This window comes from Manacus vitellinus, unplaced genomic scaffold (genome assembly GCF_001715985.3).
Source record: "Manacus vitellinus isolate BGI_N305 unplaced genomic scaffold, ASM171598v3 scaffold_0_pilon, whole genome shotgun sequence".
Taxonomy (NCBI): domain Eukaryota; kingdom Metazoa; phylum Chordata; class Aves; order Passeriformes; family Pipridae; genus Manacus; species Manacus vitellinus.
This window is the reverse complement of record NW_021938789.1, coordinates 55436625-55450629: the sequence shown is the minus strand read 5'-3', so window position 1 is coordinate 55450629 and position 14005 is coordinate 55436625. Positions and strand designations below refer to the sequence as shown.

The 14005-nt window shown below is 40.0% G+C and overlaps 1 protein-coding gene across 2 annotated transcripts in view; it reads left to right on the top strand.

Moving 5' to 3' along the window:
- The first annotated feature begins 9577 nt into the window (after positions 1-9577).
- The window catches only part of PTPN13 (protein tyrosine phosphatase non-receptor type 13), a 92047-nt gene continuing 87619 nt past the window's right edge, over positions 9578-14005 (top strand). For both annotated transcript variants that reach the window (XM_018073649.3, XM_018073644.3), the window contains exon 1: positions 9578-9692. In XM_018073649.3, coding sequence (XP_017929138.2) covers positions 9578-9692 — 115 coding nt within the window. The remainder of the gene's footprint in view (positions 9693-14005) is intronic.

The window sequence follows — 14005 nt, the reverse complement described above, 5'->3', positions numbered from 1 at the left end:
CATCCACGAGGGAGGTATTCAAGCCTCTCTCGGCCCCATCGCCTCCAACCGAGGGGTCTTCCGTGGGCTTCGTAACCCCAGACAAGGTTGTATCACCACGTCATATCACGAAGACACAGGGGGGTCTTCGTGACGGTCTGGTATCTCCAGGAGACTCAGCTCCTTGCAGGGCCTCTGTGCCCTGTCTCTCAGGCTGCCACCGTGGCAGCAGTGCAAGGGGGGGAGAGCCAAGGTCAACTCCCCCCGCATTCCTCTGGCCGTCCCGGTCCAGCTCCAGGACGCTCTGAGCTTCTCAGCTCCTCTCTCTCTCCGGTGCTGCATGTCTAAAACTCTTCTCCTAAATAGGAGTCCATGTCCCTCTTCTCCAAGAGGGGTCTCAAGGGAGTTTTAGGGGATCTGGTACAGTCTTACCCCCAGAACTCTGTCTCTCAGACTGCTGGCTCTCTTTCTCCTCGGCTCTCTTTCCAGGAGTCTTCTCTCTGCGGTGCCGCATGTTGTTTCTGCTGCTCCTTCAGTTCAGGTGTTATCTGCTCTGGCTCTCTGCCACCGTTTCTCTGGTCAGAGCCGGCTGCTGCTCTGCGCCCATGGAGAAAACATCTCCCAGCATAACCACAGGCACCTAGCCCAGCTTTATGCTGCTCCAGGTCCCTGCAGCCCCCCAGCCAGGGGCTGGGAGGCCCCAGAGGGCCCAAGGGGCTCAGAGCCCCTTCCTCGTGGCTCTACAACATGGCCACCTCTCCTGCAACAACCAAACTACAACTCTTCTTTTCCGGTGAGCTTGTGGGATGTTGACATTTTTGCAGGAGCGCCCATTGGACAGAACTCCAAAACTTCCAGGGGTTTCCACCCCTTGGGGTCTACCACTTTTCTAGCCTCTGGGGGAAAACAAGATTCAAACCATGACAACATGTAAGGTAAAGCAGCGCTGGAGGAACCGGATACAGGTAGATGTCATTGTCAGACTTGGTTCTGTTACTCAGCCAGTTTTATTTCTCTTATTGAGTATTGTTTCCTTCCCAGGCAGGACACATGAAATAGCTTTTAGTCTGAACCATACTCTGAATACCAGACATGCATTTTGGTTGAGTACACAAGTCATGCTCCCTGCTAGCAGCTCGCTTTCCTGTGATCAGTGTGTAAGGGTGCTGCTTTCAAACCAAGAACACAACAGAACTGTTTCTGAAACTAGTGCATTTTCTCAAGTGCCATACATGAGGTTGTTCTAACTATGGAGAGACTGCTTGGGTGCCATAGTGAGGTATCTCTTCTGCTAATTTCTTTTTCCAAAATGTCTAATAGTCAAACATGTGAGGCTGACAAAGATTGTTATGCTCAAATCCACCTTTCTCCCCCAGGAGGAAGAAGTCTCAAAACCCAAGTGAACCATGTAGTTTACTCACCATAATGACAACAAAAGCCATTTGTTGAAGGATTAGATATGAATATATAAATTTAAAATATGGCTTCGAAGTAACATATGGTAGGGACAATCTTTGTACTTGTTAAGAGTGTGTTGACTTCTAAGTTACTTACAAATATACTACAAACCTAACACTTTTCCTTATTACTAAAGTTGGTGGGTATTAATGATTTCCCCTCCCTCCCCCTGTATTAACACATTAACCTAGTATTTCTAGACCTGTCTGGAAGACTTTCTAGTGCCACATTGAAGAAAATAAAGAATTCTTACTGTCTTGGCTTAATTTCTTGCTGATCTAGTTGTGCTGCCTTTGTTATACTGGTTATTACGTTACTGCAGGGGCTGTCTTACCAAGAAGAGGCATTTATAAAGCAAAATACCTTTCTCTGTTACTGAGACTGAAAGGATTAACATCTGACAGAATGTGAACCTTTCTGTACTAGAGAATTTATCCAGTGTAGTAAAAGTTGTATCACTTCGTTACCACAGAAGGGGCCTTAAACTAAGCTTTTCAAAATCTACTCTGGAGTAAGTTTATCCATTAGTGAAGTTATCTGCTGTGCAGTACTGACTTTATGAGTACCTGTTAAATCAGTGGAACTTACTTGTAGAGTCACTGAATTTGCAGTCTGTGGTAATTTATATCTTTGTGTTAAATATTTGAGCATTATTCTTCTCAAACATTGTGGATTGATTATAAAGAAAATAATATTGTAGTGAATGAAAAAGCAGTCACTGTACAATTGCCACTGCTTATTTGACTTGCTCACCAGAGCCTCAGTGTCTTATTTGTAGATAGCTTTAGAATGCCACAGATGGTGGGAAGTAGTACTTAATGACTTAGAATAATGCTTCCTAGTGACTCCATGTATTTAAATCATGTGCCTGCTACTATTTCTGTTCCCCTGACAATAGATTTGATTCCCTCCTCAGCAGCGCTGAGAGCTGCAAGTAAGGACAGACTTCAGTCATGACCTTTCTATAGTATGTGAGGAATGTGTAGCTCTTGCATGCAACAATGGAATAACTGCTGGACTAAAGCTGGAGGTGCCATTCTTAGTGCCTTTTATCTGATAGACAGTATATCATCACTCCATAATGGAATTATGTTGTCAATAGTAAGATGTGGTTTGCTTCTGATTATTTCAGGTCATTAGAAGAGTTTCATCTGTGAATTCGTGTGAATAAGGATGTTATTGGTTCATCCACTATTTGAAAATGTTACTATTGCCAAGCTAGTTTGTAGACCTGAAATTTTTGCTTTTCGTTTCTAAAGCTTGCCTTAGTCACAGGTCCTCTGTTCCTACTTAGCAATTAAAATGAAAGTTGCAAGTATGAGAAATGCATCAAGGAGACATGCCTCTCCAAGGTGGAGCAGATCAACAGCAAAATAAGGGAGTTGCCCAAGAATCTTACACCGACAATTAAACAAAGAGAGGGATACAAGAGTCATGCTGCGATTTATGTGGATTAAGCTTACTTTGTAGTGATAATTATATACTCTTCTGAATAAAATTTTAATATCAAATGTGAAACATCAGCTACCCTCATGTATAAAAAAGCATTCTACAGTTGCCTAGAAAACATGACTTTCATGATCATTATATACATTTTGGACTGGATTTACTAGTTTGCCTTACACGAAGCTTCAGATAAACAAGTTTATCTGGTTCTGGTGATAGAGAGACAGAAGAGCAAGGGAGGAAGTCAGCACTAACCCTTGCTTGTCTTCCATTGGGAGTTCAGTCCAGTGCCAAAAGCTGGTTTCTTTCCACCTTCCAGGAAAGAAGGCAAGTACTTTTGAGTAAAATAAACACTGCTTGTCCTGGAGGTGCGAGCCAAGATTCTCAGTATGTCACATTCTTCTGTCTTTCAGATATGGGAATGTAAGACTGATTTAAGGCTTTGAAAGGAGAAATGCCAACATCTCATCTGTTCATCTGTGTATGCTCAAATAAAAGGCCAACATTTATATTTCTGGGAGCGTTCTCACATTCTTTGTGTTTTACCACAAATTTGAGCAAGTTTCTGTTCCTTACTTAGGAGGTCTGAGCTCAACCAGCAGGCTATCAGTTTGAAGAGGAAATGCAATTTTCAAGAAATTTTCTTGATTATAGTTAGAGAATTTGCCCAGGAGCATGAGACTGTTTTGCTGACATTTCATCCTGTCTGCCTGCAGGAGAGAAAAAGAGGAGAACATTGAAGGAAAAATGTGAGTGGAAGAAGCTAATCTCTTCCACAGTGGGAGGGGAGGGCAAAAGTGCTTGGCTTGTAATACTAATCTCTGCTGACCTCTCCAAAATGAAGGAGAAAGGAATAGTGTTATTATCAGGAAGCAGGTTGAATGAAAAGCACCATGAAAGTGTGGGTTTTTTCACAAAAACTTTGGTTCACCTGATTTCTGGGCATGTCTTTAGAGACTTAAAAAAGAGGTGGGAGATGAGATTTGGATCTTGTGGGGATTTTTGTCCCTTCTTTGTGTCTATTGGACAAATGAAAAAAATAGTTATGACACAAGGGTTTGTGTCCTTATCCTTCAAGAGAGTAATTGAGAATAATGTGCAGTAATTGACTTGAGAGCAAGATTCTAAAAAAAAATAAATAATTCTTTAAACATAGTTGACTTGATTAGCTTGTGTATGTGCCTTGATTGCGTGCTTGACTTGTCTATTTGCAAATAATGCCTTATTTTCTGGACTGTCTATGCAAATTAGACCTGCAGGTATAGGAAACCACATTTTATGTGTGTATTTGAAAATAAGGTTTCAAAGACTACTGAAGCACAAGCTTTCTAACTTGGCTCCAGGGTTCTGCACTTAAGTGCAGTTTCAGCAACAGTATTATAGGGGATAAAGTAATTGGTAGATGTAGTCCAGGTCTTGTTCGGGGGTGTAAGATGTGGGTCAATGTAAATAAATTGAATAGATGCCAGGATTCTGAAATTAGAGGGCATGATAATGACTTAAGATGCTTAGGTTCTGAAGTGGGAGAGACCAGACTTTCGAAACTGTTCAGGTCTAACTCCAGTTCAGTGTCACTGAGGTTTGTGCATGTTGAGTACTTTCAGAAAGCACTCCAAGCTCAGTGAGTGCTGAATGAAAGTGTCAGTGTTCTATTTTCAGGCTGCTAATCATGGCCTGAGAAAGGTGAATTTTAAGAGGCTCTCTTGGACAGAATTGTCTTGTTAAAGGTTCTTCTGCTTCAGGCATTGCCATCTACAGGGAAGAGGCCTAGAAGGGGCTCTTGGCTTATCTGCTAAGAGAAAAGTGTTCCTTGGAAACTACCACTTTTTGCCTAAGTATACCTGTGAAGCAAAGGGGCAATATTGCCTGTATTTGGGACAAATAAAGTCAGGTAACAGTGTTTTCTGTGGAAGAAATAAGGTGGGCTTTTTCACGCAGAAAGTATTTTGGAGGTATATAGAGCCTTCCTGCTATCTCTTCTCTGTTTTAAATTTTGTTGAAGGATAAAAATGAATACCAGACCATTTTATGCGATTATCTAGAGATTCTAACAGTGTTTTTATATTCTAGATTTTTTTTCCACTACCTCTAGCATATCTAAAAACAGAGTGTGTGCCTAGAGCAGCTGCTCTCCATCTTTCTTGGCAGCATATTCTGATGAGATATCAAGTATAGGATTCAAATATGGGGGATTGCAGGCATTTCAGTTAGCTGATGTTGTTAAAACATAGCTTTTGACTGAAAGTTTTCACTCTGAAGTTACAACGTGGGGAAAAATGCTGATGCACAAGGTAAGGAAAAGGGCAAAGGATATGTGTTACTGATACCAAAGCATGAATTTGTCCAGCATCTGCTAAGTTGAAGCAGTGTAATCTTTTGACTTTCAGTCTGGTTTTGGAAAGTTTTTGACAAAAATGTCTGCTATTACAGTCTTTATTAATCACAGTTATAGCAATAGCTTGTTAATATTTTGGCTGGCAACAGTTCAGTAAAATTTAGAAAGAATAGACCATTAAAATTTTCCTAATTCTTGGTTGCTCTTAGAGACCTTCAATTTCAAATTTTAAATGTGCAAGGAAAAATGGTGGTGATTGTGGGAAATGAGAATTTTGAGCATTTAACTTCTGTTTTGCATACATAATTTAAAAGTGTTTTGGAGACTTTGCAAGTTGTAGACAAAAAGTATATCTCTTGCAAATGTGCTTTCCTTTGTACTTTGGACAGAGCAAGTGGGAGGCCACCTCATGTGCCATGTTGGCACTGTTTGCGTATTCCATAGGTGTTGAACTCTTAATGTGGGTTACTGGGACTTTAAAGGGCAGGGGCGAGGAGTTTACTGAGCTTGATTTACAGGCAAGAGACAGAAGTACCCATCCCACTTGTCAGGGAGTGTGTGAGTTGTCTGTCTTAGAGGGAGAAGCTGTCAGCTGCTCCTCATGAGGCACATAGGCTTTTCAAAGGAAGCACCTGAGACACGGGAGAGGCCTCTGGCTTAAGCAGCACTTTTTCCTGTAACTGCACTGCCTGCATGGCTTAGGGCTGAGCTGTGTGGAGGGTGAGAAATCACATGCAGAGCTTGTTGATACAAATGATTTACGCCTGAATTTACTCTCTTGTCCTGGAGTGTAAAAGCTGCCTCCACATGTCGTGATTCCTTTCCTGTGGAAAGAGTGCTCCTGTTGGTCTGGGAGTAAATTCTGTCCCAGAGAAAGCAACCTTCCAGCTTCATGTCTGTGCATCTCCACTGTTAACTATTTTCATTTGTCCACTGTCTTCTGACACTGTGTTGTGCTCTGTGCTGTGTGAGTGTCCCTGTTCGGATGTTCAGTGGCTCTGATCATGCCTGGGTTTTGGGTGTACGGGTAATCCATGCCCTAACAGTTCATGTGGAGTTCATATCACCACCTAACCCTTTGGTGTTCCTCCTGACCATGACTACATCTGGACTTCTCACCTCGTGAGGCAAGGTGCAGAAACAGGATGGGTTTCACTTTGTAAGCTTCCCAATCCCATTTCCAGCAAAGTGTTGGTGTGGCTTTGTACTAAGATGCCATCATAATGCTGTCCTAAGAAAAAGGGAAGTGGACTCGTCCTTGATGCACCTTTCAGTGTTCTTTAATCTGTCCATTCTCATTACAAGGAGTGAAAGAAGCAGGGCACAGGATTCCATCAGGGAGAGGAACATTGCAAGAAAAATGGCCTGTTGGAATATGACTAAGAGTCCATTGAGAACTCTGCCAGTGCATCTAGATTTCTTTACCAGTAAACCTGAAACACTGAAAAACACAGGGACTGCCAGGAGCATCTTTGGATATTTGAAACAGACTCACTTGTACTGTTTGTACAAGAGAAGAGCCTTTGTTTTACTTGCAGTTTTGAATTCTGTGCGCCTTCCTGAAATCTGCTCACCCTCTCTCCTTGGATTGCCTCCTCTTTGCTCAGTTGAAATCAGCTGAAAGTTTACCCCCAGCAGAGATAATTTGTCTTTATTCTGTCTTTCCTGCATTTCAAGAGGTTGCTGTTCTTAGTCTGTTGTCCCCTGTTGGTATCACCCAGCTTCTTTTTTTGGAGTTCTTATACATAGGAGTTTAAATACACATTTTAAATGATGATATATATTTTAGATGGAATGTTTTACAACTGTATAGCTGCTGACATAACTGCAATTAGATGAGAAGATAGGCAGTCTATAGTTTTGATATGGTATTCTACAAAAACTTTATGTGTTTTTCTCTCACAAAAATTACTTGATACTGTCCTTATGTTGCAATTTATGCAAATGCTCGGGTGTTGCACAAACCCAAAAGCTTTTGTATTTATTAAGCATTTAAGTTTCTGTATTCACAAGGGACCAGGTACTACTGAAGATTCCCAGAATCTAAGAAGACAGCGAATTTGGAAAAATTATGCATTGCTAACATTAGCATTCCTAAAAATTTCTTGTGAAATTTCTTGTGAAAATTCCTTGTGAAAAAAATCTGACACAAACAAACGTGGGGAAAAATATGTATTGTGCGAGGCACTTCCACTGTCAGCTCCATCGTGTTAAATTGGTTCCAGGTGGGCTGTACAGGTGGAGAAATCTGACCAGGGATTTGCCCCTCAACAGCTTTATCCCAGCTTGCTTCAGTCAGTTCCTTGGTGAGAGAAGGGTTTTTTGTGAAAGGTTCTTTAATCTTTACAGCCAGTGGTGTGGCCCATTCAATGCTGGGACAGACAAGCACTGCAGCTTAAAGATACTTTCCAGGCAGAAAAGTTACAGAGTTTCAGAGAAAGTTACTAAAAAGTTACTGAAACAGATTCGTTTCAATAAGAGTCCCACTCAAATCCCAGTTTGTGCCGTTTTTCACGTGGCTCCGTTTGTAACTACTGTTTTTTGATGGATTCTCCTTGGGCTTTCAAAATCAGTTTAAAGTGTTTTGGGTTTGGTGTGTTGTGTGTTTGATTATTTCTCAAACTACTGCTGTCTGTAATATGCAAGCAGATGTTGTTGCTTTTACTGCTGCAGCTGAGGCCTGGGTGGCTGGGTGGATACTCAGAGGCTTCTTACTGTGATCGAGAAATTTTTTTGTGTAGGATTCTTTTACTGTGGATGTAATGTTTTTGGGAGCCTCAGCAGACATGCTTTTGGTTTCTCTTGTGTTGTTAAATGGGGAATTGGCTTATATCTGCTACAGAACAGTCCACACTATTTAATCACAGCTGAAAGGATTTGGGATTTTGCAGGATGGGGAAAAGGGGAGTGACAAAGAAGGATTTTAGAGGGGATTGTTGTTGATGGCATTATGATCAGCATACTCCTTTAGAATATTTAGCACAAAAATTTTTCATTTGCAGTTCATGTATTTTTGGTCCCTAGGACAAGATGAGATCTTTTAATCTGAATAATCCAGACAGTGTGATTCTAGATATACATACTGAAATTTCAGACTGTGCCATGAAATCACAGAATTCCCTGGGACAGATGATAGACCAGATACTCACTCTGTACCAGGTGTAGGTGAATCCCATGCTGACTAGAAACACATTTATCTCCGGTTTTTCATCCATTTATAAGAAGTCTGTATGGGTTTTCCATACAGACATATTCATTTTGAATGGCTTATTTATTTTTCTCTTTGGGAATTCAGATTTCATCTTTCTTTTAAATGTATTCTGGATCTGCTTTGCCTTGCAGATCTTTTGGTGATGACTTTTGAACATTAATTGTTGAAAATAGATCTGGCTTACTAATAGGCAGAATAATTGAATGCTGGAAACTGGCAAGTTGTGAAATAAGGGAAAATAAACTGTGCTGAAAAGCAGCCAGCAATATGTAATTTTTCAATACTGTAGTTAGAAATTCTAGCTGAAAAGGCTCTGGGTAGTTACTTCAGCAAGTATCTTCAAAGCTCATGTTTTCAGATAGAAACAGCAGCATATTCAGCCTTTTATGTTGCCATCACGTGTATAAACCTGGTTATATGTAAGTAAAAACACATGGAAGGCACGAAACTGCCTAGACATTTGGGAAACTAAATATAGGTAGTCAGCCTGTCCTCCTTGCAAATCGTTAGGTGAATATCCATGAGTGTACATCTGAGCCAGGATTGCATGCTGATGGGGAGGCTCTGGCTGGAGATTTAAAGGAAGAGGGAGGAGCCTCCAGCAGTACCATTGGGTCATGAAAGCTGTTGATGCCAGTTACTGATCTCCAGGCAATAAGCATTGCCTATGGGACTGTCTTTTCCATTTCCAGCAGCAACTTTGGAGTCTTTGAGAAATAACAAACTCACCCTGTGAAAATATATTCCTAACAACAGCTTAAACCTGTCAAAATAATGTTAAAAACTGATTTATTTTAATGAACCTGTAACTACTAAGCAGTCAGTCATTTTTATAAACAGAGCAAACTCTTACCCATAGCATATGGACTAATGCCAGCTTGTTGAGTTTATTGATTTAGAGCCTGCAGTATTATTATGGATGGTTGTTGTCTTAACCCAAGTTTTATTTCTTCATGGTAGCAGGTAATCAAAGTTCTTCATTGCCATGGAGAATATTTTTTATTATTTATATTTGATGGGTTCTATTAATGTTAGAGAATTTTTGTGACTGAGAATTGAAAATGGGCTATTACTACTTGAACAGTGCATGCAAGAAGAAGATAACTCTTATGTAGTCTTAAATCAATCTGTTTCATTTCCCAGGTAACATGCATGTGTCACTGGCAGAGGCTCTGGAGGTTCGGGGGGGACCATTGCAGGAAGAGGAAATATGGGCTATTTTGAATCAAAGTGCAGAGAGCCTTCAAGAACTATTCAGAAAAGGTAAGCATTTTTAAAGACTGATGTGTACAGAACTGGAAACATCTTGGTTATGTGTAGGTGTCATATAAGTAAACTGCCTTGTCCTTCCTGGGCTCTAAACCCAGATAACAACTTGCTCCTAGGTTGTCTTTAGGTAAGTACCTAGCTGCACCCCAGCCCAAAGGATGTTTTCACCTCATGTTCTGTCAGAATCTGTGGCACATCCAGTTTCATGTGGTGATTACTTTGGTAGGAATCTACCACAGGGTTTTTGCATTATTTTAGACTCATTGAAATGAGATGGAAACATTAAAAAAAAAAAGTGATGAATAAGTCTGAGACCATTGGAGCACTTTGGTACTGAAGGGGATGTAGAAATAGGTACAGTACAGTGCAGTTGTGACCAGTCTGCTCTGAAGAAGTGTAGCCTCAAGCAAGACAAAGGTGAGCAACAGAAAACTTGACCAGAGGAGGTATCATTCCCCAGAATTCAAGTAGCAACACTTATATAGCTACTGAGAGAAATGTGGTGTCATCTTGTACTTCAGAAGAGTGGAAGTCAGTATTTCTCCTTCACTCCCCCAATTTAGTAGGCTCTAAGCTGAGCATTGGCCATATTGCTAATAATGTACATTTTAGCACTAAGTCTGAGTATGGAGCTATTCTTCTTCCTTATGTTTTCCTTTCTTTTCTTTAACATTTGTAAATCCTTAAGGCCCTTCCTTCCCTTTTTTGCTTTTTATAGCAATAAAAGCTTAACTCAGATACTGAACTTCAGTAGCATCTTTAACCTGGTCTCAGATAACATATGTTCCCATGATGCATCTTAGTATTTCAGCATATTTATGGGAGTCATCTCTTTGTATAAAAACATGCATATGTAAGCTTAATCAGTTTTATTTATGAAAAATCAAATGGCTCACACTCTGAAAATATTCACTGTTTTACCACATTGCTCTGCAGGGGTCACATCTTTGTTATTGAGGGCAAAATATTTTGTACTTTTTGCATGTATTTGATTTAGAATTTCATCAAGATTCAACATCTAAGTTGGTTTGGGTTCGTTTTTTTTTTTTAAGATTTGGTTTAGATGATCTGTCAAATCAGACATTAGATCTGTCTTATGCATTGCACAACCTGTGAAAGTAGTCTCTGTTGGATACTTCACAGACTCCAAAGAAGGCAGATGTGAGCAGAAGCTGCTATATGGTGCTTGATTTCTGATCGAATTTGACTTAGCATTATAAATATTAATTTTATCAACTTATTCAAAATATTTCTTGGTAAGTGAATTATGGGTGGTTTTGATATCCTATGCAAATTTACCCTTTTCCCTTTACCAGCAAGCTCACAGCCCATGTGTGGTAAGAAGTGTTCTCTGTTAGGAATGCTGAGTTTATTGTTGCAGTTTAATCAACTGTCCTGTCCTGCTGCTTCTCATACTGCAAGAAGGGGAAAGCTGGCATCTTCTTTCTCTCTCTTTCACTCTTTGTTGTCTCTCGGAGACAATCAGAAGAATTACTTCTTTTGAGAGGGCAGGCTGTTAAAATCTTGATTAAAGAGAGATCTTGAATGATTAGAGGTTTACTCTTGTAAACTTTACAGGAACTGACACATGGAGCTCCATCTTGTAATCCACCTGCAAGATCATAGTTGTATGAGTATATAATAGTGAAACCACTTAATTTAGACCACTTTATACTAGGTCTAAATTCTTTCCAAGGAAGTCCCCACTGAAAATAAGGGCTCACCCTTTCTTGTCCTGAGAGTAGCTCAGAGAAGAGTTATCACAATAACTATGAAGACTGCATGCAAGCATTGGCAACGAGAACACAGCCCTCCTTCAGAAGGACAAGTCCTGAAAGATGTGAGCACAAAAGGGAAATCTGCCTCAGGACTTCTGATGTGTGCTTTTTAAGGCAGGAGAATGTTTGCCAGCCAAGACTGGCTAAGGTGGCAGAAGCTTCTGATCTCACTTCCTATCAGTGAAGACCAAAACACACATTCAGATAAAATCAGTGCCAGAAGAATCTGTCTCTTCTTGGAGATGAAGCTGTTTTATTGAGTTGTTTTTCTGCTAGTTCAGCAAACTATTTTCAGTGGCATGCTATTAATTAACCTGGGATATAGCCTGTGGTAAAAGGCACGTCAAGAGACACTCAAATGAAAGAGCTTTACTGTGTAACTAAGGTTGATAAAGGCAATCTAATTCCTCCCAGCAAGATTTGGATAACCGGGCAGTCTTTAATGAAGATTTGCCTTCACAAAGGAAGCAATCTAGAAACCTTTTTTGGTCATCTTGAATATTGCTTCTATGCTGGCTTGTAAAGATGCATTATGGATGTGCAGGAACAGAGAGTGCAAAGGTTCCTGTAGGCTTGTCTGACTCAAATTTTTTTCATTATTTATGGAAGACTTGTAGCAAAGAGATTTCCTAGAGAAATCTTGGTTTCCTTGGTCAAATTTCAGACCCATTTCTTCCATGCATATGGTGTGAAAGAACTACTGTGGAAGTGCAGGTGTATAGCTCTGAAGTCCCTGCTCATGCCATTCTGTAACAAATTTTAAGCTTTGATGACTGTTTTGTACACTAAGTTTCTTTAAAAAAAAATAAAATAAGGCATATTGTTCAACAGTCTGTGCTCCAGCTGTTTTGTAATGAGGTGGATAAAAAGGCCGTGGAAATCATCAACTCTTAAATTGCCATCTGTTGGCAGCCTCCCCTCACCAGCCCAGCAACCACACACACTTAAAGGGATTACCAGCCCAAGTAACCATTTATTTGTGTATCTAATCCTAGTAGAGTTTTGGTAGTTTGTTTGAAGTTGGGAATCTTGCTATTACTCTGTCAACTGAGAACCTGTTCTTCAATTAATTTCTTTTTTTAAACTGGTTTCTGGAAATTAGGGAAAAATTCCCAAAACAAGCTTCTGTTGCAGATTTGATGACTTCTTGATATATAAAAGCTCTGTGTGTCTTTTAGTGAGTCTAGCTTCTTATCCATCAAACCACTTAGTAAAAGAAGCACAGAATGAAAATCCATGTCTTACGTGGTTAATTCTATATCACACCATGTCTAATTCAGTGACTGATACAGAAGTGTTCATATTTTCATCCCTATTAATATTTACAATTCTAACAGATGTTGAACTCCTTAAAAATATTTCACAAATTTATTTCAATCATTATAAGCAGTGAAAGCTTAGATGGAAATGCCCAGTTGCTGATCAGTGATTTAGAAGATCAGCTCTGGTAGCTGTTCTGTCAGCATATTATAAGCTGTTAAATGAAGGAGAAACACAATCTAGGACTCAGTTGCAGATCTGACATCAGTTTTAGTAGTAATGTTGAGATTAATCTGGAGATTTGAAAAGGCCGATACCAGACCTGCCCTTCTCTTACATCTGTTTAATTATCTGCAATAACTATTTTGTTGTTGAAAGGGTGTATCAGCTGTTTCAGACATGCTGTATCTTGCACTCAGTACTCCATGAGGTCAAAGGAAGAAGTCTTTGAAGTAATCTCAAATGTGAGTGTATAAGCGTAAGGGGAGTGCTGTGCTGTGCTCACTGCTGCTGAGAGTTATAAAACAAGCGTCCCTCTAATTTGGTAGGTTTAACTAGAAAAAGATTTATCAAAACTTGAAAGTGGAAAAGACTTCATCTTGCTTAGGCCACTCCTATGCTAAAGTGTGTACTGAGGATTCTGAAAATAGTTGGACCTTATGTTTGGAGACACGTATCTAAAGGAAGGAGGAAGAGAAGGAGAAAAATGTGTCTGATATTAGAAAGACGTGTTGAGCAGAGAAAGACACTTGGCAAGTTGACTGTCTTGCAAATTTGTATGTGGGAAATGATTTATGTAAAGAGAAGTTACATCATCAAAAAGTGGATGTGAAGAAGGAAGACTGTGGTTTTTGGGGACCTGTAAATCTTGTTGACATACTATTGTACCTGCTTAGCTTGAGCAAGTCTAATGAAAAAAAGGAAGGTAAAGTGTGAACTGTGTTGATGGGACTAATGGTGGGTCCCAAATAATCACAGATGTAGTTGGGATGGAGGAGGAAGTAGATTGCTTTGATTGACAAGAGGGAAAACGCACTAGGAAGGCGAAAAAACCAAATCATCATTTTCCACCCAGTCCTTGCTGGCAGGCATTAAATGATGGCTTTTCCCCCTTACCAATATCTGTTAAGGAATGGTTTTACTTTTTCTCACCTCCTGGTAGTATTTGATCTTTTGGTTGCTGAGAAGGAAAGAGACTGGGCTTTTGTAATTTTGTTGGGTTTTTAAAAATTCATTACTTTATATTCCTTATCCCTTCCTCCATCCTCC